The sequence below is a fragment of the Chlorocebus sabaeus genome, chromosome 17 (genome assembly GCF_047675955.1).
Source record: "Chlorocebus sabaeus isolate Y175 chromosome 17, mChlSab1.0.hap1, whole genome shotgun sequence".
NCBI lineage: Eukaryota > Metazoa > Chordata > Mammalia > Primates > Cercopithecidae > Chlorocebus > Chlorocebus sabaeus.
Window position 1 is genome coordinate 33,426,786 of NC_132920.1, and position 24,978 is coordinate 33,451,763.

The 24,978-nt window shown below is 52.0% G+C and overlaps 3 protein-coding genes across 7 annotated transcripts; 1 reads left to right on the top strand and 2 right to left on the bottom strand.

The window, feature by feature from the left end:
• Positions 1 to 75: 75 nt before the first annotated feature.
• Positions 76 to 1,549, top strand: PFDN6 (prefoldin subunit 6). Of its 2 annotated transcripts, none has more exons than XM_073005922.1 (5): positions 76 to 94; positions 418 to 568; positions 796 to 866; positions 948 to 1,072; positions 1,328 to 1,549. In XM_073005922.1, the coding sequence occupies exons 2-5, from the start codon at positions 505 to 507 to the stop codon at positions 1,455 to 1,457; spliced, it is 390 nt and encodes a 129-aa protein (XP_072862023.1). In that variant the 5' UTR covers positions 76 to 94; positions 418 to 504; the 3' UTR covers positions 1,458 to 1,549. The 2 variants fall into 2 exon arrangements, with proteins under 2 accessions (XP_072862023.1, XP_007971145.1); XM_007972954.3 differs by lacking the exon at positions 76 to 94 and adding an exon at positions 198 to 276.
• A 727-nt stretch (positions 1,550 to 2,276) lies between these two features.
• On the bottom strand, positions 2,277 to 9,577 carry RGL2 (ral guanine nucleotide dissociation stimulator like 2). 2 transcript variants are annotated; one of them, XM_007972947.3, is made up of 18 exons: positions 9,468 to 9,577; positions 9,052 to 9,248; positions 7,655 to 7,738; positions 7,228 to 7,406; positions 7,044 to 7,094; positions 6,658 to 6,955; positions 6,138 to 6,389; positions 5,952 to 6,055; positions 5,761 to 5,845; positions 5,612 to 5,680; positions 5,316 to 5,390; positions 4,660 to 4,692; positions 4,421 to 4,542; positions 4,231 to 4,326; positions 4,039 to 4,150; positions 3,643 to 3,933; positions 3,062 to 3,176; positions 2,277 to 2,945 (listed from the first exon to the last, which is right to left on the bottom strand). In XM_007972947.3, the coding sequence occupies exons 2-18, from the start codon at positions 9,205 to 9,207 to the stop codon at positions 2,734 to 2,736; spliced, it is 2,334 nt and encodes a 777-aa protein (XP_007971138.3). In that variant the 5' UTR covers positions 9,208 to 9,248; positions 9,468 to 9,577; the 3' UTR covers positions 2,277 to 2,733. The 2 variants fall into 2 exon arrangements, with proteins under 2 accessions (XP_007971138.3, XP_007971140.3); XM_007972949.3 differs by lacking the exon at positions 9,052 to 9,248 and having other exon boundaries at positions 9,468 to 9,555.
• Positions 9,578 to 10,293: 716 nt separating this feature from the next.
• TAPBP (TAP binding protein) lies at positions 10,294 to 24,972 on the bottom strand. Of its 3 annotated transcripts, XM_007972946.3 has the most exons (8): positions 24,825 to 24,972; positions 24,511 to 24,681; positions 24,033 to 24,293; positions 15,549 to 15,947; positions 14,864 to 15,205; positions 14,695 to 14,784; positions 14,520 to 14,554; positions 10,294 to 12,049 (listed from the first exon to the last, which is right to left on the bottom strand). In XM_007972946.3, the coding sequence occupies exons 1-8, from the start codon at positions 24,859 to 24,861 to the stop codon at positions 12,038 to 12,040; spliced, it is 1,347 nt and encodes a 448-aa protein (XP_007971137.3). In that variant the 5' UTR covers positions 24,862 to 24,972; the 3' UTR covers positions 10,294 to 12,037. The 3 variants fall into 3 exon arrangements, with proteins under 3 accessions (XP_007971137.3, XP_072862022.1, XP_007971136.3); XM_073005921.1 differs by lacking the exon at positions 14,520 to 14,554; XM_007972945.3 differs by lacking the exon at positions 10,294 to 12,049 and having other exon boundaries at positions 14,263 to 14,554.
• Between the last annotated feature and the right edge of the window lie 6 nt (positions 24,973 to 24,978).

Below are 24,978 nucleotides of genomic sequence, written 5' to 3' on the forward strand. Positions count from 1 at the left end.
CTTATCGCGAGCGGCAGCTTATGCAAGAGTGACTTACAAAAGAAAGGCAGGTCCGGGACCAGGGGCTAAGTAGCGGTGCGGTTTCTTTTTCCGGGTTAGTTTCCCCATCTTGCCTGAAAATATCCGAGTCCAGTCTTTTTAGCAGAACTCCACTCGCTAAACATGTCAGAACTACACTTCCCATCAAGGGTCAGAAAGAAACTTCCGGCGCAGTCTTTTCCCACCATTCCTCGTTTACTTCCGGGTTTATTACTACTGAAAGCAGAACGTGAATAGGTTAGGATTTCGGTTGAGAGGCTTATGGTCTAGCGTTTCGCCCACCATATCCTGGGAACGGGGTGGAGTCGATACCCGGGACGGGGGGGAGGTGGCTGTGCCCCTCAGGGCTGCCTCTCAAGAGTGCTATCATTTCCGCAGGCGAGATCAGAAAAGGGAGCTCAGGTACCTTCCAGAGAGTGAGACGCAGCGCCCTTGTCTCGCTCCCCGTAGGCTTTCATCCCTGCCATGGCGGAGCTGATCCAGAAGAAGCTGCAGGGAGAAGTGGAGAAATATCAACAGCTACAGAAGGGTAAGGGAGCAGGGTCGGTATGGCCTCGCCCAATGCACTCACAACCCAAAGCCATTACCGAGATAAGGTTTGTTGCCCCATCTGGGCCCTCGCGTGCAGAGACTTTCCCGCTTCAGTACTCTTCCCTATTCACTGACCCGCTGCCCCCATCTTTTTCTGCTTCCTCAGATCCATATCCACCTGACTAGGATTGATGTTTCTAATCTTGCCTTTCCTCTTATCCCCAGACTTGAGTAAATCCATGTCGGGGAGGCAGAAACTTGAAGCACAACTAACAGAAAATAATATCGTGAAAGAGGTGAGGGACTGGGATTTGTGGGGCGAGGAGGGACCTGTACTAGCCATGGTTCTGATCACGTATGTCCCATCCCTCCATCAGGAACTGGCCCTGCTGGATGGGTCCAACGTGGTCTTTAAACTTCTGGGTCCGGTGCTAGTCAAACAGGAGCTGGGGGAGGCTCGGGCCACAGTAGGGAAGAGGCTGGACTATATCACAGCTGAAATGTGAGTCTTTATTCCACCACTGTGTGCTGCACCCTGTGATGCAAGTGAACCATTGGAGTAGAGGTGTTGAACCACTGCAGAACAGCTCTCCATAGTGGCCCCTAGTCCTCCAGTTCCTCCAACCCCTTCCTTCCCTTTTAACCCCCCTTCTCCCTTCCCTAATCTCGTTTTCCACCTCTTTCTTGCGTTTAGCACCCTCCATAGTAAGTCCTACTAATTTCTCCCTTTCTACTTGTCTACCTTGTCTCTCTTTAGTAAGCGATACGAATCCCAGCTCCGGGATCTTGAGCGGCAGTCAGAGCAACAGAGGGAGACCCTTGCTCAGCTGCAGCAGGAGTTCCAGCGGGCCCAGGCGGCAAAGGCAGGGGCTCCTGGCAAGGCCTGACCCCATGGTGGGGGGAGGGGAGGGGAGGGGAGGGGAGGGAATGAGGCAGCTCTAGGATCTATACTGTAGCTAATAAAATGTAAAAACACCTGGCTCTGTTTCCTGACCAGGCGCTTCTGTCATATCCCCACAGTCCCTTCCACCTTCACACACACCACCTGTATTACCCCCTCAGGTTCAAACTCTTGCACTTGGAATTTCTTTGTGGCACGATGTTCTTTCTTTCTTGAAAGTGAAATCCTAAACGTCCTCAAACCTACTTCTTGCCTGTATATACAACCCTTAACTTTCCCTCATCTTGGTTGGCATGATTATTTTGGAAGGGCATTTACAACATAGCATATTACTAGGAATGTCAGTTCAATTGAAAAAGAATTCACAGTTCTCTAACCTGAGGCCGCAGGATGAAATGTGGTTACCCTCCTTGCCAGCAGCCCTGGCATCTCTATTGGTACTTTTCAGCCTTTGTCTTCCTAGAATTTGCTTGAATGTAGCTTAAACTGACTTAAAATCCCAGCACGTAATGCTTTGTAGTGTATAAGTCCTCCCAAGTTTATATGTCGTCCATAAAGTTGTTCTGCCATTTCCTTGTCCTAAAATTGTTCTATACACATTTGCAGCAAGGGACCAGTGGTAGAGAGGTTACTGAAGAAAAATTGTTCTGAGGAAACTTTTTTCACCAATACCTCACTCACTTTTTGCTCTGTTCATGGGGATAGAAAACATTGTGCCCCTTCCTGTTCCATGGCATCTACCTTCAGCCAATTCCCCACCCCCACTCATAGCAGCCAGTTCATACGCACTACAAGGACAGGGGAGTAGAATTCAGGTAGTGTTTTGGTTTATTATCTTAGTGTTGTCACAGTGATAGAAATCCCCAGAGTGGGAAGAACTCCTGCGAGGACCTACTTTTTGCCATTTCCCTCTGCCCTGGGGCTCAGAGCCTTGAGGCCTTTGCTTAGCCCTTTGCGTATTAGGATATGGCCAAGAATCAGAAACTGATGCGTTTTTTCCAGCACTACCTGCGTGCTGCACAGGTAGGAAGCACACACAAGTGGGAAGCTACACACAGGTATCCAACTTGGTTACAAGACACCAGTTCCCACAGGGCTGGATTTCTCAGCTGTCTGGTAAACCGGTGGTACTTCACTGCCCCAGGATGGCTGGCTACCTTTCTGAATTTCTGTCTCAATGTAATATAACTGCCACCATTCAGGATGGCTACCCACATCTGGTATGAACACCATGACTTCTGTAAGCCAACGGGGCTTCCTCCTCAGAACAGTGCCCGTGCAATCTTCCTCCCTGTGGCCTTGATCCTGGGAAAGGAGCCCCCTCCTCCCTCACTCGGAGGAGTTCCTGAGGCAGACGGGCCACTGGTGACGCCAGGTGTAGCAGCAGAGGACCTTCGCCGCTGCCGCAGGAGGAAATCATGTGAAGCTCCATCCATGGCGTAGAATACGTTAGCCGAGGCTGGGATAGTCAGCTCTGAAGGTTCAGGGGATGGATGTCAAGCACAAACACAGTCATTCCCCCCACAGCCGCCCAGATGTGGAAGCACTCCACTCTCCTCCCGAGTCTGCCTTTCCCTCATGGCCTCTGACCTCGCTCCCCTGGCAGCAGCTGTACCAGCTCATACTCTGAAACCACTGCAGAGTCACGATTGTTTTTCTTAAGGACACGACTGATGACACTTGGAGCCTTGTCCTGGCTTGTCACCTGGCAGGACAGGAGACCAAAAGAGCAATCAATCAGCCATGAATTCCCATCCTTCTACCCTTAGCCACTGAACCCAACCACAAAAGGTTGTGTCCAAGGCTTTAAAAGGAACAGGGACACCCAATACGGTGGCTTCCTATACCCCATAAGCCAGCCCACATGGTGCCCAGTGAAACAGAGCTGCTTGCCTTTGGGGAAACTGCTGTTGATTCTGAAATTTTAATATGGCCACCAAAAGTTTAAGGTGTAGCAACTAATGCAAAATAGCCATCAAAATAAAACAAATTTCAGCTTGTATTGAAGACCAGAGTTTACAAGATAAAATTAAAAATAAGTAAAACAACTGCCAAAACCAAAAGTCAAAATTAAAACTACATTCAATTCCATTTGGTTGCCCAAACCTCAGACATTTATAGTCCAACAAGACACCATCCTTCACCCCAACTCCATCCCAAGGCTCCCTCACCAAAATGCTCTTATAGACACTGCCATCTTCCCCCAGCTCCATCTGGACTCGGATGATTCGGCAATCAGAGGCCCCTGGCCCAGATCCCCCTCCCCCATATCCAGTCCCCCCGGAGGCCCCTTCTGCACCCCCACTCAGCGGGGAGCCACAGGAGGCTGAGCGGCGGTGACCTCGAGAAGGCCTAGGGGAGGAGGCTGGTGGGGAGAGATGGCTGGGGTCAGCTGGACTGTGCAGGGATGGACTGCTTTCCAGGGCAGAGTCTAGTGACGAGACGGACGGCCACTTCATGTGCTAGGAATAAACAACATGGGACTGGCATGAAGGCAGGGAGGTTAAGGAAGAAACATTTACAGAGTGAGGGTCAGCGTCAAGGTCAGAGTCAGGAGCAGAGCTCACCTGGGCCAGCCGAGTCAGCAGAGGAGCAGGAGTCGTAGGCACCTCATCTCCCGCCATACCGGGCCGCTCGCAGGACACAAGCGGGGTAGGGACCCCAACAGAGCCCAGAACCCTACAGTGGCAGGAGATTGGGAGGATCAGAAGAAAAGTGGAAGTTCCAAGTAACCACCCCCCAGCCAGTGAATCTCTCACTCTGTCCACTGCGAGATGACCAATGTTGGCCGAAGCACCCGTGGGGCAGGAGGGTCACTGGAACCAGGTGGCTCCACCTCACAGGATACACGATGGCTGGGTTAGGGGGCAAAAGACAGAGCTCAGGACATGACACCAATCCCCCACACCTGGCCAGAGCCCTAGAGTCCCAACCTCACCCGCCAGTCACCTCTGAGCCTCTGTCAGTGGCCGGAGCCCTTGTAGCCACCTCTGGATATCATGGTCAGGTTGGAGGTTATAGCCACGACATTCATTCTGGAGCCGTCGCAACTCAGAAAGGACTGCAAACTCCTGGGAAGGAGCCCTCAAACTGCAGGAGCCAAAACTCAGGGACACCTGACTTCCCCCCCTCCCCTTCCGGGAACACGGATTGAGAAGTCCAGCATCCAGCCCAGGCACTCCACTCACCTTCCTCCGCTTGTCAAAATTGATGTATCCATTCTGCGAGGAAAATGGGGATGGAGTGAAAGTTCTAACACTACCTTCCAGGCCACAGAGAGAGAATATCCCCTCTCTTAAACACACACAGCCACATCCAACTCACAATCACTTCCCTCTAGTCTCTCTGACTCTTCCATCCCTCCCTGCCTTCCCCCTCAATCTATCATGGCCTAAGCACTGCACTTGACCCTTGAAATTTAATATCTCAGGTAGACAACTAGTCTGCTTTGCAGATGAGAAGACTGGATAGAATCCAGTTGGATAGGATTCCTCATCCAGAGAGGATAAGGAACTTGCCCAAGGTCTCAGTATTTGTTTATTTAACAAACTCTAGCAATAGAGCAGGAGCCCATCACAAAACCTAGATGTGCTTACGTTTCAGGCATGTTCTAAGCACTTGACAAATACGAATTCATTTAACCCTTATAATAACAGATCAATGTAGATGCTATTTCTAGTTTCTCATTTACAGACCACTGAGGCAACTTGGCACAGAAATAGATCTGGCTTTGTCCTACACTCAGCTATTTGTGCCTTACAGCCCCTTGCAAGGGGGGGATCTGTCGGACCCTGCAGCCCACTTGTTACATCATCATAACAACACACACACACACACCACTGACCTCCAACTCATCCTTGGAGGCTGCATCCAGCATCACAAGGTCCTTCAGGAAGGTGCCAAGGTATGGGACTATACCCTGAGGTCAGGGGTCAGGGTCAGATGTGCCTGCCATGGATGTGAGGGCCCTCCGTCCCTCCGCACTTGCCCTCCCCATTGCCTCCGAGAACAGATTTCATTCTCCTCACCCCTCACCCCTCTGTGCCTCCCTTACCCATCCTTCAGGCTGTTCCCCTAAAACATACTCCTCACCCCTTCATAATCACAACCCCCAAGCCCACCACCCAGCTAGTCACTCACCCCACCCCGGGAGCCAGACCTCGGGGCCTTCTTGGAGTGTGGCTCCAGAGGAGACTGCAACTTTACCTCCTGGTGGTGACAAAATAAAGAGACGTGGGGGAGCAGTAGGGAGCAGGGAGAGGGGGGATTGCCACAAACCAGGCTCTCACCTGCACGAGCAGCTCCCGGCTCTGGGAATAATTATCCTCCTCGGAGAAAATCTGGCAGAGGCTAGAAAAGACTCTGAGGCTGTCCCTGGGGGAGGGAGAAAATGGCCCTGAGGACAGGCCTGGCTCTGTCACCCCCTCTTCCCTGCCTTCTGAGGAACCCCCACCCCAGTCCAATGCCTCAGCTCCCCCACCTGGTTGCTTCCCCCCAGGCTGCCCGAAGCCTGTGGATGGGGCTGGACTGCAGGGCTGACACCACAGCATAAACTGAAGAGAAGTTTCGGAGCAGCCGGCACTCCTGTGGGGGTCAAAGAGAGCTAAGGCTATGGGAGCCCTCTCCATGCCATGGCCACCCACCGTGGGGCAATCTTCTCTCTCACCTCCGCCACACGGATCCACTTCTCCAGGAGGCGGGCCCTCTGGGGGGGACGGAGTGGCCGTATGGTCACCTCCCCAGGTCCCTCTCCCGTGGAGGTAGCCCCCAGGACAGAACTAACCACTGCCCCTGCCACCTTGTTGAACTGTGTGACAGTAGCTCGGACAGATGGGCAGAGGTGAGAATGTCCTGGCCGGTCTCTGTGACCCCACAGGCCTCCCAGGCACTGAGAGGGGATCAAATTGAGAAATAGCTCCTGCAGGGTAGAGGTAAGAGGTTAAAGTTCATAGTCAAGTGAGGTCAGCCTTCCAATATTAGGGATCTGAGGATCTCAGGTGGCCAAGGAACCAGAGGGGCACAGGGTTTGAAGGGTAACAACCAAAGGGAAAAAGGGAAAGTCAAAATGGTAGGTGAAGGAGGCTAGGAGCTGGATCAGGAAAGGGTGGAAGCAAGGAAAGGATCTGGAGTCAAGGAGAGGTTAGTAAGGGGTCAGGGGGCATACGGGCCAGAGGTCAGGGTCTCACCGCATCTAGCAGGGTCAGCTGTTCGGCCAAGTGGTCAGCGAGGAACACCAGGACATCCGTGGGGTCAGCAGGGGGATCGCCGGGGAGGGCCAGGGGCTTAGGAAGGTCGGGGGCCTGAGGGTCCACCCGGGACCGGAGGTTGCGGATGAGGTCAGCGCTGCCCCCCCCAACACCCTTCCCTGCTGCATACCCTGTCTGAAGTAAGAAGCTCTCAAGCCGGTCAAGCTGACCCTTGGCCTCAGAGCCAAAATCCTCAGGGTGAGAGGCCAGCCAGGTTGACAGCACAGAGATGGCTACCCTGGGAGAAGGGAATCAGCCAAGGGTGAGAGGTAAAGCTGCAGCCTGGGCAGAGTGGACTGTGAGATTAAGAAACAGGGGTCACTCACTCTGTTGTCCTCTCTAGTTCACCGGTAGGATGAGATTCAAGGGCTTCCAGCCTGAGGGGAAGAAGAGGATCTATCTGTCCATTTTCCCCAAACCCCCAGTGGCCTTAACTATTTTGGTGGGATGTTGGAACTTTAGGAAATCTGGACAGACACTCCACGACCCTGGGTCCCTTATGACTCTGACCTGTCAGCCATAAGTCCTAGCAAGGCAGGCGTCGAGGTGAAGGCCCGGTGGGTGGCCAGGAAGGCTGACATGAAAGTCCCATCAGTCCCTGATGTCCGGGTATCCAGTAGGTGTCTGACCAGGGCCTCCAGAGTGCCAGCTCGGAGCCGTCGGGAGGAACGCGGGGGAGGCATAGGGACCTGGAGGACACAAAGAGATAATCACCAACGCTTTCTCCCACTCTGCCCCTAGATTTCTGAGGACAATCCCAGACCCAGGAGATGTTCCAGCCTCATTTTTCTGATATTCAGAGAGGGCAAAAGTCTTGGCCTATGTCATACAGCAGAGTCCAGGACTCCAGAACTCCAACCTAGCACTCTGGCCAGAAAGTCAGCCAGAGGAAGGGAACTGAAGAGTCAGAGGTGAGAAGCTAAAATCATGATCTCACCAAGGGATCAAGAGGTCGATATTGGCGGCTTGTGACGGTAAACACGGCACCATCCTCCTCCTCATCCCAGACAGATACAGGGGCCTGCAGGAGCAAGGAAGGGGAAGTCAGACAGTTCCATATCACCCCCCACTGCCCTCAGCCTTCACCCCAGGCCCTGCTTCTCCCTCTATACCCCTCACCTGTGGTGGCAGGGCATAGTACCAGCGAGTGCGAGGAAGGGTGGGGGGAGCTGGTGACCCCAGGTCTCCCCCACTGGGGCCCAGACAGCCCCACCCCAGTCGCCTCAGGGCCCCGGTGGAGTCGAAGGGGCTGCAGTGGAGGCGTGGATGGAGTACAGGAATTCTGATCCTGGAGACCCCCAAAGCCCTTTCCCCCGAGAGCTGAACCCACACACTACAGAGAAGCAGGGTACAAAGAGCAGGAGAGGGAAGCGAGAGGCAGCAAGCCAGAGGCAGAGACTAGGAGTAGCTGAAACCTCAGTTCAGGCACTGCCGCATGCCCCACCCCTCCCGGCCAAGGACTAGACCAGCCCAGAGCTTTAGTCCTTCTCAGGCCCCCTTTCACCCTGGTCCCTCAGGTAGTGCCTCCACTATCTCAGCCCTAAGGGACCCCTGAAGGTAGCAGCTCCAATCCCAGTCCAGGAAGGAAAAGGGGAAGTGGGATGATGGGGGCTGGGGGGCGGTAGACTCAGAGAGTCACGTGGCCCCAGTCCCTCCCCCGACCGATCCCGAAAAACCAGCCTTGCCAGTCAACCTGCCCTCACTTAGGATCTGGACCTAGGAGTTCAGGGCCTCGGGGCCCCAAATCCAAATTCTGGCCCCTCCTGAGGCCTAAAATCCTGCTCCTGGCCACCACCATTAATCCCTAATGAAAACAGGTAACCACTCTCTACCCACCCTAGGATCGTTCCTCCAGGTCCCAGAACCGTGGTTTCCCTGCCTCTACCGAGGATGGGGGGGCGGGGGGTAAAGGGGAGGGAGGGAAGGAGGGGTCACGAAATCTGAGGGTTCCCTCCCCAATCCCAGAGTCAGAGGAGCTGGTTACTGTGGAAACAAACCCCTCCCCGCCAAACAAAAACAAGGAGGGAGACAGGGGGCAAGACAAGACTGCTCAGAGAAGTAGGCACACTCAGGCAGGCAGAGGCAGAGGGCCAGAGACCCGCAGGGACAGCCAGCCAGAAGTTCCAGGCAGGTTCCTGCGGGCAGGTCCTGAGTCACACTGACAGAGAACCACAGAGACGCCGGGACTCCCCGCAGCAGAGAAACGGGCCGACACCCAGGGAGGCGCGAGAATAACTGAGGCAAGGAGGAGGAGATGTAGGGACCCAGAGACAAGAGAAAAGTGGAGACTTCAGAAATACATCCGCCCCCTACCTCCCACCACCCGCGTCTCACCTCTTCTTCTTCCTCCTCCTCTTCCTCCTGCCCCCCGCCCACGACCAGGCCACCTGGGCCCCCACCCTCATCGGGGTCCCGGCTTCGGAAGCTGCTCAGTACGACTCCCCCTGGGGGGCTCGTGTCCAAAAGCAGCCGCAGGGGCCGCGGGAGCATGGCCGAGTGAAGGAATCAGCGGGGTCGGGCCATGGGGGCGCCTGGGGAGAGACGGGGTGGGGTGGGGGTGGAGAGTCAGGCGGGCGCGGGGGAGCCGGGCAGGGAAGGGACGTGGGTGGGTGTCAAGAAGACCGGAAGGGAATTCTGCAGGAAGGCTGGGGGAGGGGGGCAACAGAAGGGTGAAATAGGGTGGCCCTTGGTGCAGTTGGGGGAGGAGGGGGTCACGAGTACGGGGACGCGCAGGGTGCTCAGGCTCTGACCTGCTCGGGAGGGGTGGGGGCAGCGTGGGTCCTGGGCCGCTGTTGCCGTCGGTCTCCGGCCCCGGACCAAGTCCCCTCCCCGGCTTTTCCGTACCCCCTTGAACCCCCCCCGCTAGGCTCCCGGGCCCTTCCGCCCTTTCCGCTCCCCCCCGCGTCCGCCCGCTCCGAGAGCAGGAGCCAAAAGGGGAAGGAAGTGAGGACAGGAGCCAGGGCCGCGGACTAGGGGAGCGCCGGACGCTCAGGGACCAGGACCCAGGCGCCCGAGTCCCCAGCTCCACTGTCCTCCGCCTCTACACTCGGGGATTCTGGAGACCACGTCGCTCCGCACTGAACTGGAATAAAGATTCCAGTCTCCAGCCCCTGGGGGAAGGCAGGAGCAGAATTTGACATTCCCTTCCCCAACAATAACACGGCTAAAACTCCCGCGGGAAGCGTTTCAGGAGGAGAGAGAGTGGGTCACTCCATCCCCACGGGATTACGCTCCCCACCACAACCCACGAACTCAGCTGACCGAAATCCCGGCCGGGTTTTCCGAAGGGCCCTCGGTTCCCGCCCCCTCGGCAGGGGGCGGGGCAGGAAGCAGCCACATCCGGTTCCAGATTCGGCTCTCTGGGACTTCCGGCGCCGAGGCCGGGATCCCTGTCGGCTCGGCGTCGCTTTGCGGTTGGAGTACCCTCCGCTTGAGCGCATCTTATGCGCCAGTAGTGGCGCCCGACCCGGAACGGTGTCGACGGGGCGTTCTCTGAGGGGTTCAGGGTCGCTGGAAGGGACCAGAGGTGATTGGAATATTCATTTTGCTTGGAAGGGGGTTGGAATGAGAGGCCCGTTTGGAAGCACTGGAATACAACTTTATTCCCACACCATTAGACCCGTTACCCCGTCGGTCTGGCCGACAGTCCTGACTCGGAGATCCCTGAGCTGCGCCGCCGCTTCCTTCGTCAATATCCAGCAGCTATTTGATGAGCGCCCTCCAGTGGGGCCTTACGTCCCTATGCCGGCGCGGGATTACAGCAGTGGACAGACAGGCTGGTCTCTGTCCTCGAGGAGCCCATGATCCGCGGGGAGACAGGCATTTAACGACGACTCACACGATCACTTAAAATACAACTGTGGTGAACCGCACAAGAGGGACGCGCGGCGGTCTGCGGGGAATGACGAGGCCGACCTCGTCTGCGACCCAGGGAGGCCGAGGGTGGACCAGGCAAAGGGAACAGAGGGCTGGGAACTGGAGGTGGGCGGGAGGCGGTTGGTTCATTGGAGGAAAGGAATAGCCCTGTGTGTGATGAGCATTGAGAAGAGGGCTGGCGAGCACCATCTAGGGCTGGAGAATTAGGCAGTGGCTCCAGTGTGGGGCGGTGGGGGGAACACGTGGGCCAGGGCAAGAAGAATGGGTTTGGCCCTAGAGCACGGGTTCTCCAAGTGTAACCTCGGCCCTACAGGTCGCTGAGACTATGTCAGGGGCATGTGAGATTGACTATTTTTTATAACAAAATTAAGATGTTATTTGCGACCGAGCGCGGTGGCTAACGCCACTAATCCCACCACAGGGAAGCCGAGGCGGGTGGATCACGAGGTCAGGAGATCAAGACCATCCTGGCTAACACGGTGAAACCCTGTCTCTACTAAAAAATACAAAATTTTAGCCAGGCATGGTGGAGGGCGCCTGTAGTCCCAGCTACTCGGGAGGCTGAGGCACCAGAATGGTGTGAACCCGGCAGGCGGAGCTTGCAGTGAGCCGAGATCTCGCCACTGCACTTCAGCCTGGGCGACAGAGAGAGACTCTGTCTCAAAAAACAAAACAAAAAAGGTTTTTTGCCTTCTTCATTCTATAAGAGTGTACAGTGGAGTTTTTCAGAAACTACATGATATGTATTGACACCATGGTTCCCACAATGAATGGAATGTATGCGTATGTATTCTCGTATTTTAAATTTTTCTGTTTTAAGTTCTAGTACCATAAATATTGATAGCTATAACCCACATACCCAAAAGCTTTTTGGAGTCCTTGATGATTTTTAAGAGGTCCTGAGAGAAAAAATTTTGAGAACCACTGTCCTAGAGCTCCAAGAAGGTGAATGCCATAAGATGTGTGTTTTTTAAAAAAGCATTTCTTGGGCCTGGTGCAGTGGCTCACGCCTGTAATCCCAGCACTTTGGGAGGCCGAGGAGGGCGGATCACCTGAGGTCAGGAATTCAAGACCAGCCTGGCCAATGGTGAAACCCCGTCTCTACTAAAAATACACAAATTCGCTGGTGTGGTGGCATGTGCCTGTAATCCCAGCTACTCCGGAGGCTGAAACCAGAGAATTGCTTGAACCTAGGAGGCGGAGGTTGCAGTGAGCCAAGATCACACCACTGCACTGCAGCCTGGGCAAGAGAGTAAGACTGTCTTTAAAAAAAAAAAAAAAATTCTCCCTTGTATAAGTGGAAAAAAAAAAAAAGCATTCCAGCCACTCAGTGGAGAGAGATTGGAGGGAGTAGGAACAGATGATGGGGTATTATTTTGGGGAGCTACTACAGACGCTTGGGCCAGAGATGATGGTGGCTTCCACAGGATGGAGGTGAGTGCCCTCACTCTGCTTTCTGGAAGAGAGGAAGGTGGTGAGGAATTCAGAATATTAGAAGGCAGTTGAGGTGTATATGGTCAGTCCAGAGGCATATAAACTATCATGGGCACAGATGATAGGAGAAGGATGAGGCTAACATTTTCTGCCCTCCAGACACTGTGCTGAGTGCTCTATCTCCTACATCTTCTAAAGGAGATACACTGTCTTCCTTAATCCTCCTAACAGTCCTCTCAGGCTCCACTGTCCAATATGGCAGCCACTACCCACATTTGGCTATTGAGCATTTGACATGTGGCTAGTCCAAACTGAGATGTGCTGACTGTTTAAACACCTGCTTTCGAATACTTAGGGTGGAAAAAGGGCTGCAATTTCTTTTCTTTTTCTTTTTTTTTTTTTTTGGAGACAGGGTCTCACTTTGTCACCCAGGCTGGAGTACAGTGGCACAACCTTGGCTCATTGCAGCCTCGACCTCCCAGATTCAAGTGATGCTTCTGCCACAGCTCCCCAAGTAGCTGGGACTATAGGTGTGTGCCACCGTGCCCAGCTAATTTGTTTTGTTTTGTTTTGTTTTTTGAGACAGAGCGTCCCTCTGTTGCCCAGGCTGGAGTGCAGTGGTGCGATCTCGGCTTACCGCAACTTCCACCTCCCCGGTTCAAGCAATTCTGCCTCAGCCTCCTGAGTAGCTGAGATTACAGGTGCGCACCACCATGCCCGGCTAATTTTTCTGTATTTTTAGTAGAGACGGGGTTTCACCATGTTGGGCAAGCTGGTTTTGAACTCCTGACCTCAGGTGATCCGCCCACCTCAGCCTACTGAAGTGCTGAGATTACAGGCGTGAGCCAACTCGCCTGGCCGAGATTGTAATTTCTTTTTCTTTTCTTTTTTTGAGACAAAGTTTTGCTTTTGTCTCCCAGGCTGGAGTGCAATGGTGTGATCTCGGCTCACTGCAACCTCCGCCTCCCAGGTTCAAGTGATTCTCCTGCCCCAGTCTCCCGAGTAGCTGGGATTACAGGGGCCCGTCACCACGTCTGGCTAATTTTTTGTATTTTTAGTAGAGACGGGGTTTCATCATGTTGGCCAGGCTGGTCTCGAACTCCTGACCTCAGGTGATCCTCCCGCCTCGGCCTCCGAAAGTGCAGGGATTACAGGCGTGAGCCACTGTGCACAACAGCCTGTAATTTCTTATATTGTTCACATGTTGCAATAATGTTTTGGATGTACAGGTTGAGTATCACCGGTCCAAAAATCTAAAATCTGAAATGTTCTAAAACCTGAAATTTTTTTAGTGCCAACATGATGCCACAAGTAGAAAATCCCACAGCTGCCCTCATGTGATGGATCACATATATTATTAAAAATATTGTGACTGGGTGCAGTGATTCACACCTGTAATCCCAACGCTTCGGGAGGCCAAGGCCGTGGGCGGATCACCTGAGGTCAGGAGTTCGAGACCAGCCTGACCAACATGGCGAAACCTGGTCTCTACTAAAAATACAAAAATTAGCCGGGTGTGGTGGTGGGTGCCTGTAATCCCATCTACTCGGGAGGCTGAGGCAGGATAATCGCTTGAACCCGGGAGGTGGAGGTTGCAATGAACCGAGATCACACCATTGTACCCCAGCCTGGGCGACAGAGACTCTGTCTCAAAAAAAAAAACAAGGAAACAAAGTCTTCAGGCCATGTGTACAATGTGTATAGGAAACATAAATGATTTCTGTGTTTAGGTTTGGGTGTGATCCCAAAGATGATATATATGCAAATATTCCAAAGCCTGAAAAAAATCCAACATCCAAAAACACTTCTAGTCCCAAGTATTTCAGATAAGGGACCAGAATTACTAGATTAAATAAAGTATATTATTAAGTTAATTTTATCTGTTTCTGCTTTTTTTTTAATGTGACTACTAGATTATTTAAATTTACATATGTGGCTTGCATTATCTTTCTACTAGACAGCACTGCCTAAGTAACTTTTTAAAATCCCTACACCCGGCCGGGCGTGGTGGCTCAAGCCTGTAATCCCAGCACTTTGGGAGGCCGAGACAGGCGGATCACGAGGTCAGGAGATCGAGACCATCGTGGCTAACACGGTGAAACCCCATCTCTACTAAAAAATACAAAAAACTAGCCGGGCGAGGTGGCGGGCGCCAGGCAGGAGAATGGCGTAAACCCGGGAGGGGGAGCTTGCAGTGAGCCGAGATCCGGCCACTGCACTCCAGCCTGGGCGACAGAGCGAGACTCCGTCTCAAAAAAAAAGAAAAAAATAAAATAAAATAAAATCCCTACACCCAAGGAAACAGATACAGATTAAGTAGCATGCACAAAGACTCCTACAGTTAGGATATAGTGCCAGGTTTTAACCCAGATCAGCGTGAATTCTAAGCCTAGGTTCTGCCTACCACACCAGCAGCCTCCCTCCATGGGTTTTAAGATAGGATGAGGAGATAAAGTGACAAGGGAAAGATACAGAGAGGTGGAGCAATGTACCTTCTTTGAATCCTTGCAGGTGGACAGGTAGACAGCTGTGGGAAAAGATTGAGAAGGGATGGGATGCCGGAGTGGTACAGGTGGAGGGCAGAGGGATGGGTATCAGGCTTCTGGGAGTAGAGGAGGGAAAAGTCCACCAGCCTCAGGTCATGGTCAGGGTGGGGCTCACACTCACCAGCCCAGCCCAGTGCCTTGAAGAGCCCGAGCAGAAAAAAGGCAGACAGGAAAAGGCCTATGCTGTCCTCGAGGGAGGGTCCTGAGAGACCTGGCAGGCAGAAGGGATGAGAGTGAGCTCCTGTCTTCCCGAAGGCTGGCTCAGGCTCCGCGGAGCTCCCAGCTCTTACCTGCTACCTCCAGGGTGACCTCAGCGCTGCGCCCCGAGGCCGGCAGGCTGGGATGGTGAATTCGACAGGCATAGCGTGCCCCATGCTGCTCAGTGGTGACTGGAGGCGGCTGCAAGTGCCCAGAGAGGCTGACAGAGCCATCGGAATGGTGGCGCAGGGCCGAAAGCCACCTCTGCCCCTCGGCCTTCTGAGAGCGGCCCCCTGGGCCACCCCGGAGTTCCCACTCCACCTCCAGGCCCCCAGGAGGGTAGAAGTGGGACACAAGGCAGAGCAACTCCGGTGGTGCCTCCCCTGGGGCGGCCCATGCAAGGGTTGCTGGCATCAGGGACACTTTGGGGGGTTCTGGGGAAAGAGAACGAAATGAGCATAGGGAAATCAGTCCATACTGTCCTCCCTAAGAGATCCTCAGTTTGCCTTCTGGCTTCCTTAGAACTAAAGAAGGTTGGGTTTCTTCTCCTGAAATGGGGAACCCACTGTCTCTCCATTGGTGCATCACACCCATGCCAAAGCCCCTCAAATTCCCAGGAACCTTCTAGCCTCCCATTACCCCTCTGACTCCCAGGAATCCGTTTCTATCTCTACTTACTTACCCAGGCACCCTCTTTTCCATCATCCCTCCCCCATCACGGTCCCCACAATCCAGTGCCCACCCTCTACCCTTGGAGACCTCTGTCCCCCAACTCACTGTATACAGCAAGCTCCAGGGTGACCTGTCCTTGCAGGTATGGCAGGTGTATGGTGGCCAGATAGGTGCCCTCCTGGAAAGGTTGAACTCTAGGCAGCCAGAAGGTCCCATTTCCGGTCCATGGGCCCCATGGCTCATCATCATCCCAAGCAGCAAATGCCACGGCCCCTTCTTGGGCTGCTGGCATCTGGCCATTCAGCCCAGGAGTTGCAGCCAGCAGCAGATGTCCCTTACCCAGGTGCTGGCGTCGCCACTCCAGCCCAAAGGGAGGGGGACCCGCAGCCAGAGATGAGGCGGCCTCAGAGGTGGGGGGCATGTAGGCAAAGCTCAAGTCCAGCAGAGCATCTTGTCCCAGTCTCACTCGAGGGGCAGGGGTATGGGTGAGGACAGTCAGTACCACTGAGGAAGATAGGGAGATGAGGGGTTGGGAGGGGCATGAGGGAGAAAAAGAAGGAGAAAAAAATAGAGAAATGCATTATTGGGGAGGACTAAACTGCAGTTTACCCACCCCTCAGAGGACACCTTTTCTGATACTCACCATTTCCTAGCCCTCCCTGCGAATTCCTTTTGCTCTGCGACTGAGTGGCACCTAGTGTGGCGGAGGGTGAGCAGAGAGGTCTAGGGGTGGTGAGTAGGGGCAATGAGGGTATATGGCCTTTGAAGCCTACTCTGAACACATAGCACACTCAAGCTCGGGACTGCAGAATCCGAGGTCACTTCTCACACAACCTGAACCACTCTATCTTCAAGCACCACCCTTGAGGAACCAGGCCTTTCTTGAGTATGGGTGAAGACAATGATTGAGCCATGACTGTCAGTCCTGTGGTGCTGTACAGAATATTTACTGACTCTAGAAGGTTACAAGCTATAGCCTAGACCTGAGCACAGACCTCTATCTCTACTGAAGCAGTACAATGCAGTGGCTAAGTGCCTGGAGCCTGGCTGACCTGGTTCAAATCCCCTCTGCAGCTTATTTATATGGCCTTGGGCCACTTCATTTTTCCATGGCTCAGCTTCCTAATCTCTAAAATTAAAAGTTGATAATAATATTAGTACCTACTTCATGAGGTTGTTGTGAGGGTTAAGTCATTAATACCTCTTGCTACTCAAGTCTATTCAGTTCCCAATTTTAGATAATAGAGACACCTAAATATCAAGGGTGCTTAGAACACTGTCTGGAACACAGTAAGTCTACACACATGTTTGCTATAGTTACACCTAACTTAGCATACCCCAAGTCAATAGCATCTCTGCAACATTCCGCACCCTGCTCCAATGCCCATCTTCCCTGTCTTTGATGAATGATCACCAAGCTGGCCAGACACTAAAAGCAAACCCTTGGAGTTACTCAGATTCATTTATTCATTCAGCAACTATTGAGCACTGAAGATGTTCAAGGTATCCTGGTAGAAGACAGAATGGTGAACAAGACAGGCAGTCCCTACCCTCAAATTGCCTATAGTCCAATGATAGACAAGCAAATTGTCAAAAATTATGTGCTATATGCTTTCCCCACCAGGACCTAACAGATCTCATATCTGTTTCCAACTCAGGTTCTCATCAATGTACATTTAGACAATTACAACAGCCCTCCTGTCTGATCTCCCTATTCCTTCAACTCCTCCTTCACACTGCAGCCAAACAAGGTGACTACAAGTCTGATCCCATCATTTACCTGTTTAAAAATCCCAAATATGGGCCAGACGCGATGGCTGGTTACACCAGATGGGAAGCTAAGGCGGGCAGATCACCTGAGGTTGGGAGTTTGAGACCAGCCTGACCAACGTGGTGAAACCCCGTCTCTACTAAAAATACAAAATTAGCCGGGTGTGGTGGCACATGCCTGTAATCCCAGCTACTTGGAAGGCTGAGGCAGTAGAATTGCTTGAACCCAGGAGGCGGAGGTTGCAGTGAGCCGAGGTTGTGCCATTGCACTCCAGCCTGGGCAACAAGAGGGAAACCCCATTTCAAAATAAAAAAATCCCAAATACGGCTGGGCGCAGTGGCTCATCCCAACATGTTGGAGGGCTGAGGCAGGTGGATTACCTGAGGTCAGGAGTTCAAGACCAGCCTGGCCAACATGGCGAAAACCCATCTCTACTAAAAATACAAAAATTAGCCAGGTGTGGTGGCAGGCACCTGTAGTCCCAACTACTTAGGAAGCTGAGATGGAAGAATCACTTGAACCTGGGAGGTAGAGGTTGCAGTAAGCGAAAAATCATGCCACTACACTCCAGCCTGGGCAACAGAATGAGACTCTGTCTCAATAAATAAATAAATAAATAAATAAATAAATAAATAAATAAATAAAATAAAAATCCCAAATACCTAGGAAGTCAGTCGATAAAGGCATAGACTGAAGTCATATGGCCTGGGTTCAATTTCTAGCCCTAATTTTTTTTTTTTTTTTTTGAGATGGAGTTTTGCTCTTGTCGCCCAGGCTGAAGTGCAGTGGTGCGATCTTGGCTCACTGCAACCTCTGCCTCCCAGGTTCAAGTGATTCTCCTGCCTCAGCCTCCTGAGTAGCTGGGATTACAGGCGTCCCCCACCATGCCCAGCTAATTTTTGTGTTTTTGGCAGAGACAGGGTTTCACCATGTTGGCCAGGCTGGTCTCAAACTCCCGACCTCAGGTGATAAGCCTGCCTCAGTCTCCCAAAGTGCTGGGATTACAGGTGTGAGCCACCACGCCTGGCCTCTAGCTCTGCTTCTTACACACTGTGTGTCCTTGGGCAAATTATTTAACTGGTTTGTGTCCCATATTTCTCCATTTGCAATATAGGGATAATATTAAAACCTACGGCCTATGGTTGTTGAGAGGAATAAGTGAGATTATGCATATAAAGTGCTTAGAACAGGGCCTGGCATATAGAAAATACTTGATAAATGTAAGCTGTTATTGTTTTCATTACCTTCATCATTGTGGACTTGCTGGTTAACTTGGGAAAATCATTTAACGGGTATTTTCCCCACTAGTCCAAAGATCTGACCTTTGTCTTTTAAAAGAATCAAGTAAAATAACAGGTTTTTTCTGGGCATGGTGGCTCACACCTGTAATCCCAGCACTTTGGGAGCCTGAGGCAGGTGGATTACCTGAGGTCAGGAGTTCGAGAACAGCCTGGCCAACATGGTGAAACCCCATCTCTACTAAAAATACAAAAAACAAGTTAGCTGGGTGTGGTTGCAGGTGTCTGTAATCCCAACTACTTGGGGGGCTGAGGCAGGAGAATTGCTTGAACCCAGGAGGCAGAGGTTGCAGTGAGCCAAGATTGTCCCATTGCACTTCAGCATGGGTGACAAGAGTGAAACTCCGTCTCAAAAAATAAATATGTACATAATAAAAACAGGCTTTTTAGGTTGGGCACGGTGGCTTACACCTGTAATCCTAGCACTTTGGGAGGCCGAGGCGGGCGGATCATGAAGTTAGGAGATCGAGACCATTCTGGCTAACATGGTGAAACCCCATCTCTACTAAAAAATACAAAAAATTAGCCGGGCATGGTGGTGGGCGCCTGTAGTCCCAGCTACTTGGGAGGCTGAGGCAGGAGAATGGCGTGAACCCAGGAGGCGGAGCTTGCAGAGAACCGAGATCGTGCCACTGTACTCCAATGTGGGTGACAGAGCGAGACTCTGTCTCAAAAACAAAACAAAACAAAACAAACAGCCTTTTTAGAACAACCAGCCCTCCAAAAGAACTTCTGATGGTTCACTCTCACCTACAGAACAAAGCCCAGCTTTCAAGGTATTTGAACATTCAGCCCCTAACCCACCCTTCCAGACTTCTCCTGTACCCTACAAACCAGCCACATAGAACCCCTTCCTTGTGCCTAGTAGAAGTGGTCATCATTGGGCAACTCTGTTTTGGTCATGAGGTCCCTTCAGTTTACAATGTCTTTCCCATTTTCTCCCAAACATCTATCAAGCTTGTCCAACCTCCAGCCCACGGGCCACATGCGGCCAAGGACGGCTTGGAATGCAGCCCAACACAAATTCATAAACTTTCTTAAAACATTATGAGATTTTTTTTCACAAATTTTTTTAGCTTATCAGTAATCGTGTTCATGTATTTTATGTGTGGTCCAAGACAATTATTCTCCCAGTGTGGCCCAGGGAAGCCAAAAGATTGGAGATCCGTGATCTAAATACTCCATGTACTTTAACGTCATTTTCACTGCTGTTTCTTCCCAGAAATGTCTAGGTCCTTCGGGTAGAAGTAATCTTTTTCTTCTTGTTATTATCTGTATGTTCTTTTTAGTCCTAGCTTCTGAGGCCTATAAGGTTGAACTGTTCTCAGCTTCATGGAATTGTTCAGTAGAGTAAAAACAGTATGCAATTTCACTTAGTTTGTCAAAATCCAGAAACATACTTTTGAATTGCTAAAAAAAAGATCCACAGGCCGGGTGCAGTGGCTTATGCCTATAATCCCAGCACTTTGGGAGGCTGAAGCGGACAGATCACCTGAGGTTGGGAGTTTGAGACCAGACTGGAGAAACCCCGTCTCTACTAAAAATACAAAATTAGCCGGGCGTGGTGGTGCATGCTGGTAGTCCCAGCTACTTGGGAAGCTGAGGCAGGAGAATCACTTGAACCTGGGAGGTGGAGGTTGCGGTGAGCTGTCATCATGCCATTGCACTCTAGCCTGGGCAACAAGAGCAAAACTCGATCTCAAAAAAAAAAAAAAAAAAAAAAAAAATCCACAGGATTAATAAACAAAACCTGGCTGGGCAGGGTGGCTCAGACCTGTAATCCCAGTACCTTGGGAGGCTGAGGTGGGAGGATCACTTGAACCCAGCAGTTTGAGGCCAGCCTGGGCAACATAGCAAGACCCCATCTTTATTTAAAAGAAAAAAAATTAAAATAAACAAAACCTAAAGGTTTTACAGTTTAACTCTTTTTTTTTTTGAGACAGGGTCTCACTCTGTCACCCATCGAAGGTGCAATCCTCCCACCACAGCCTCCAGAGTAGCTGGGACGACACCCAACTTTTTTTTTTTTTTTTTTGAGACAGAGTTTCACTCTTGCTGCCCAGGCTGGAGTGCAATGGCATGATCTTGGCTCACGGCAACCTCCGCCTCCCAGGTTCAAGCAATTCTCCTGCCTCAGCCTCCCGAGTAGCTGGGATTACAGGCATGCGCCACCATGCCCAGCTAATTTTGTATTTTTAGTAGAGACAGGGTTTCTCCATGTTGGTCAGGCTGGTCTTGAACTTTCATCCTCAGGTGATCTGCCCACCTCAGCCTCCCAAAGTGCTGGGATTACAGATGTGAGCCACTGTACCCAGCATTTTTTTAATATTTAGTAGAGACAAGGTCTGGTTATGTTGCCCAGGCTGGTCTCAAACCCCTGAGTTCAAATGATCCTCCCACCTAGACCTCCCAAAGTGCTGGAAGTACAGGCATGAGTCACCTCACCTGGCTCAGTAATATTTTAAAAGAATGGTGAGAATGTATATTTCTTAATATACACAAAGTATATTAAGAAAGTATAGGCCTGGCATGGTGGCTCACACCTGTAATCCCAGCAATTTGGGACGCTGAGGTGGGTGGATCACCTGAGGTCAGGAGTTCGAGACCAGCCTGGCTAACGTGAAAAAACCCTGTCTCCACTAAAAATACAAAAATTAGCTGAGCGTGCTGGTGGGCACCTGTAGTCTCAGCTACTCAGGAGGCCGAGACAGGAGAATTACTCAAACTCAAGAGACAGAGGTTGCAATGAGTAGAGATCACGCCATTGCACTTCAGTCTGGGCAACAGGGTGAGACTCTGTCTCCAAAAAAAAAAAAAAAAAGTATATTTGGGGCCAGGCAGCTCACACCTGTAATCCCAGCAGTTTGGGAGGCCAAGGTGGGCAGATCAATTGAGCCCAGGAGTTTAAGACCAGTCTGAGCAACCTGATGAAACCCCATCTCCACAAATAAAAATACAAAAATTAGCTGGGCATGGTGGCACATGCCTGTGGTCCCAGCTACTCAGGAAACTGAGGCACGAGGATCACTTGAGCCACGGAAGTGGAGGTTGCAGTGAGTTGAGATCATGCCACTGCTCTCCAGCCTGCACTGCACTCCAGCCTGGGCGACAGAGGGAGACCTTGTCTCAAATAAATAAATAAGTATATTTGTCAACAAACATTTTAAAATATTTGATAAGACAAGTATAAATGTATATTAGCAAAATTATCAATGATATTTGACCCTGGAGAGATTTCATTTCTAATTGTACATCAGCACAACAGCTTTCATTTTCTTAAATCCCAAATCAAGCAAAAATGCTTGAAAAGAAAGAGCACAGCAGGCTGGGCGTGGTAGCTCACACCTGTAATCCCAACACTTTGGAAGGCCAAGGCAGGCAGACCATCTTAGGTCAGGAGTTCAAGACCAGCCTGGCCAACATGGTGAAACCCTGTCTCTACTAAAGATACAAAAATTAGGTAGGCATGGTGGCATGCACCTGTAATCCCAGCTACTGGGGAGTCTAAGGCACGAGAATTGCTTGAACCTGGGAGACAGAGGTTGCAGTGAGCCAAGATCATGCCACTGCAACTGCACTCCAGCCTGGGCAATAAGAGGGAGACTGTCTCAAACACAGATAGATAGATAGATAGATAGATAGATAGATAGATAGATAGATAGCAGGCCGGGCACAGTGGCTCACGCTTGTAATCCCAGCACTTTGGGAGGCGAAGTGGGAGGATCACCTGAAGTTGGGAGTTCAAGACCAGCCTTACCAACATGGAGAAACCCCATCTCTACTAAAAATACAAAATTAGCTGGGTGTGGTGGTGTGCACCCGTAATCCCAGCTACTCGGGAGGCTGAGGCAGGAGAATCGCTTGAACCAGTGAGGCGGAGGTTCCAGTGAGTGTGAGGTCATGCCATTGCACTCCAGCCTGGGCAACAAGAGCAAAACTCTGTCTCAAAAATAAATAAATAAATAAAATAAAAATAAAAAATAGCATAGCACCTTGCTTTGACCCCAGTTGTCTGTGAGATACAGACAATCTTACCACCTGGACACTTCCAAGGCTCCCTGTCTGCACGTCCTTCACTTTCTACTTTACATTAGGATTATCTGTGGCAAATCCGCCCAGAACCTCCTGGAGAGCAGAATCTACATCGGATCATCTTTGTGACCCTTAAGGTTACCCAGGGCCACCCCAGAGATTCTGATTTAATTGACCAAGTCAAGCATGGGATTGAATGAGGTTTCAGTTTATTTTAGAAACCTCCAACAGGATTCTTATTTCCAGTGTGGACTGAGAACTGCTGAGTCCCAACTCATTCTTGGTGCTAATAAGTATTTATTAAGTCAATGAATAAATTAACACAGTGCCATCTCTTGATAGTCACAACAGGAAAGGCAGCTGGGAAATAGTATGCACATTTTACAGTTGGAAAAACAAACTCAGAAAGCAAAGACCATTCTCATCATCACCTCGGTGGAGCCAGTAGCCCTAGGAAATATTCCCCCCACCAGAGAGAGCTACTGTCTACACAAGAGCAGTGCTCCTCAGCTTCTGCCAGGGTGGGGGCTTGAGACTAAGAACGGAGGTATAGGCAGAGGTGAGGGTTTCAGCGTGGGTTTCAAGTCTGTCTCCTTGGTTCTGTGGGTAATTCTCAGGAGGGTGGAGGGAAGGGAGGGTGCAGGGTTGGCCTGTCCATCAGGCTGTGTCGCTTACATAAAATCCAGATAGAAAAGCTAAGAACTCTACAGGTATTCTACCCAGGAATACCCCGCCTCCACTGCCAGGACGGAGAGCTCCCAGATATCCAGGTCAGATTCTCCTCATTCTTGAATTATCTGCACAGTCCCTCCCACGTCCCAGCCCAGCAAAGCTTCCGACCCCTGGGCCTCAAACTGCAACGCACCCTGCAATGCAATAGGAACCACCCAATCTCCAGCAGCGTCCATCCGCCCACTCGAGCCCACTTGTTTGCAGACCACAGAGCGGCAGCACATCCCCACACGCGGCTGTCAGGGAAGGTCAATGCGCTAGAGTGCAAGAGCCTTTGCTTTGCAGATTGCCGCAGCGCTGGGTGTGGGCGCAGGTGGGGCTAGAGAGCTGGGTTTTGAAAGAGTGAACTGCAAAGCTGAGGGTGCCGAGCAAGATACAGATCTGACAGGAGCAGAGAAAAAACGCTCCTGCCTCTGAACCCCTCCCACCTCGCATCACCTGACAAGTCTCTCCAGGTCTGGTGTCCGGAAACCCCACCTCTTCAAAGCCCCGCCCTTCGAAACATCAGAAAGTAACCCCCTTGACCGCCCCGGCTCTCCCCCCACACCTCCGCCAAGCCGCAGTATTTTTTTTTAACTGGGTGAGGGCTAGAAGGAGCGGTAGAGATTGATTCATTCTAGCCAAACACCTCTCTTAACAAAAAAAGGAAACTGAACCCCGATTAGCGAAATGTCTTGCTCAAGTCCATAAAGCGAGACCACTGGCTGATCTGGACCCTTAGAAGCTACCTACCCTTCACCTCCCCTCCCCAGCTACCTGTTGCCATGGTGATGAGAACAGGCTCCTGCTGAGGCTCTGGCTGTCGTCGCAAGAGGCTGGAGAGGCTGAGGACTGGGCTGGACATGCTGACCATCAGCCAAGCCCCATCTAGGGCCCGCGGGCAGTTCCGCGCCGGGGTCAGGCCGCTGGCCCAGTTCGCAGAGGCGGGGAGAGGGACGAAGCGGCTCATCTCACAGTGTGGTGCGGGGGCGTCCCGGGGGTACCGCCTGAAGGCAGCCTGGAGGAAGCCCGTGGGGTCTGAGTGTAGAGAAGGAAGTTGCAGCTGTAGAGTCACCGCCGGGAAAGGGGCTGGAAGGGCAGCGTTCAGGGAACTTCAAATGCACAGACTACCCCATAGTGAGACTCACTTTATAGAGGGGGAAGCTGAGGCCCGAGGTCACTGCCGGATCTAAAGAGGAGGGGGTTTCGGTGGAGGCGACAGAGGTAGGGGGGCGGCGAGTCCCTAAAGACTCACCGTGCACATTGAGGTAGAGCTCAGGGTCGAGGTCCGGCCGGGGCGGCGGTTCCCCCTGTCCCTGGCGCAACAGCAGTGCACCGGGTCTCTTGGCCAGACCCTTTCCGCTCGTATCCTCCACGAACCAACACTCGATCACCGCGGGTCCTGCCGAGACGGCGGTCGCCAGGCCTGGCGTACAGGGGTGCGAATGAGGGGCGGCTTGGATATCTGGTGACCTGCCCACTCCCACCCACCCTGGCGTCGGCTCCAATGGGGCCACCTCCCCCCGCTTCCCTCTAGTTCCTGGGCGATGAGTCGCGGGGTTCGCTCACCCAAAGCCACAGCGAGGAGCAGAGACAGCGACTTCATGGCTCTGCGACCTCCTCAGCCAGCAACCCTCCTCTTCCTCCTTTCACTTTCACTTTCCTCCAAAGGGCGACGGGAGGGGCGGTGGAAATCCCCGCTCTGGTTAGGTGAAGGTGCCTG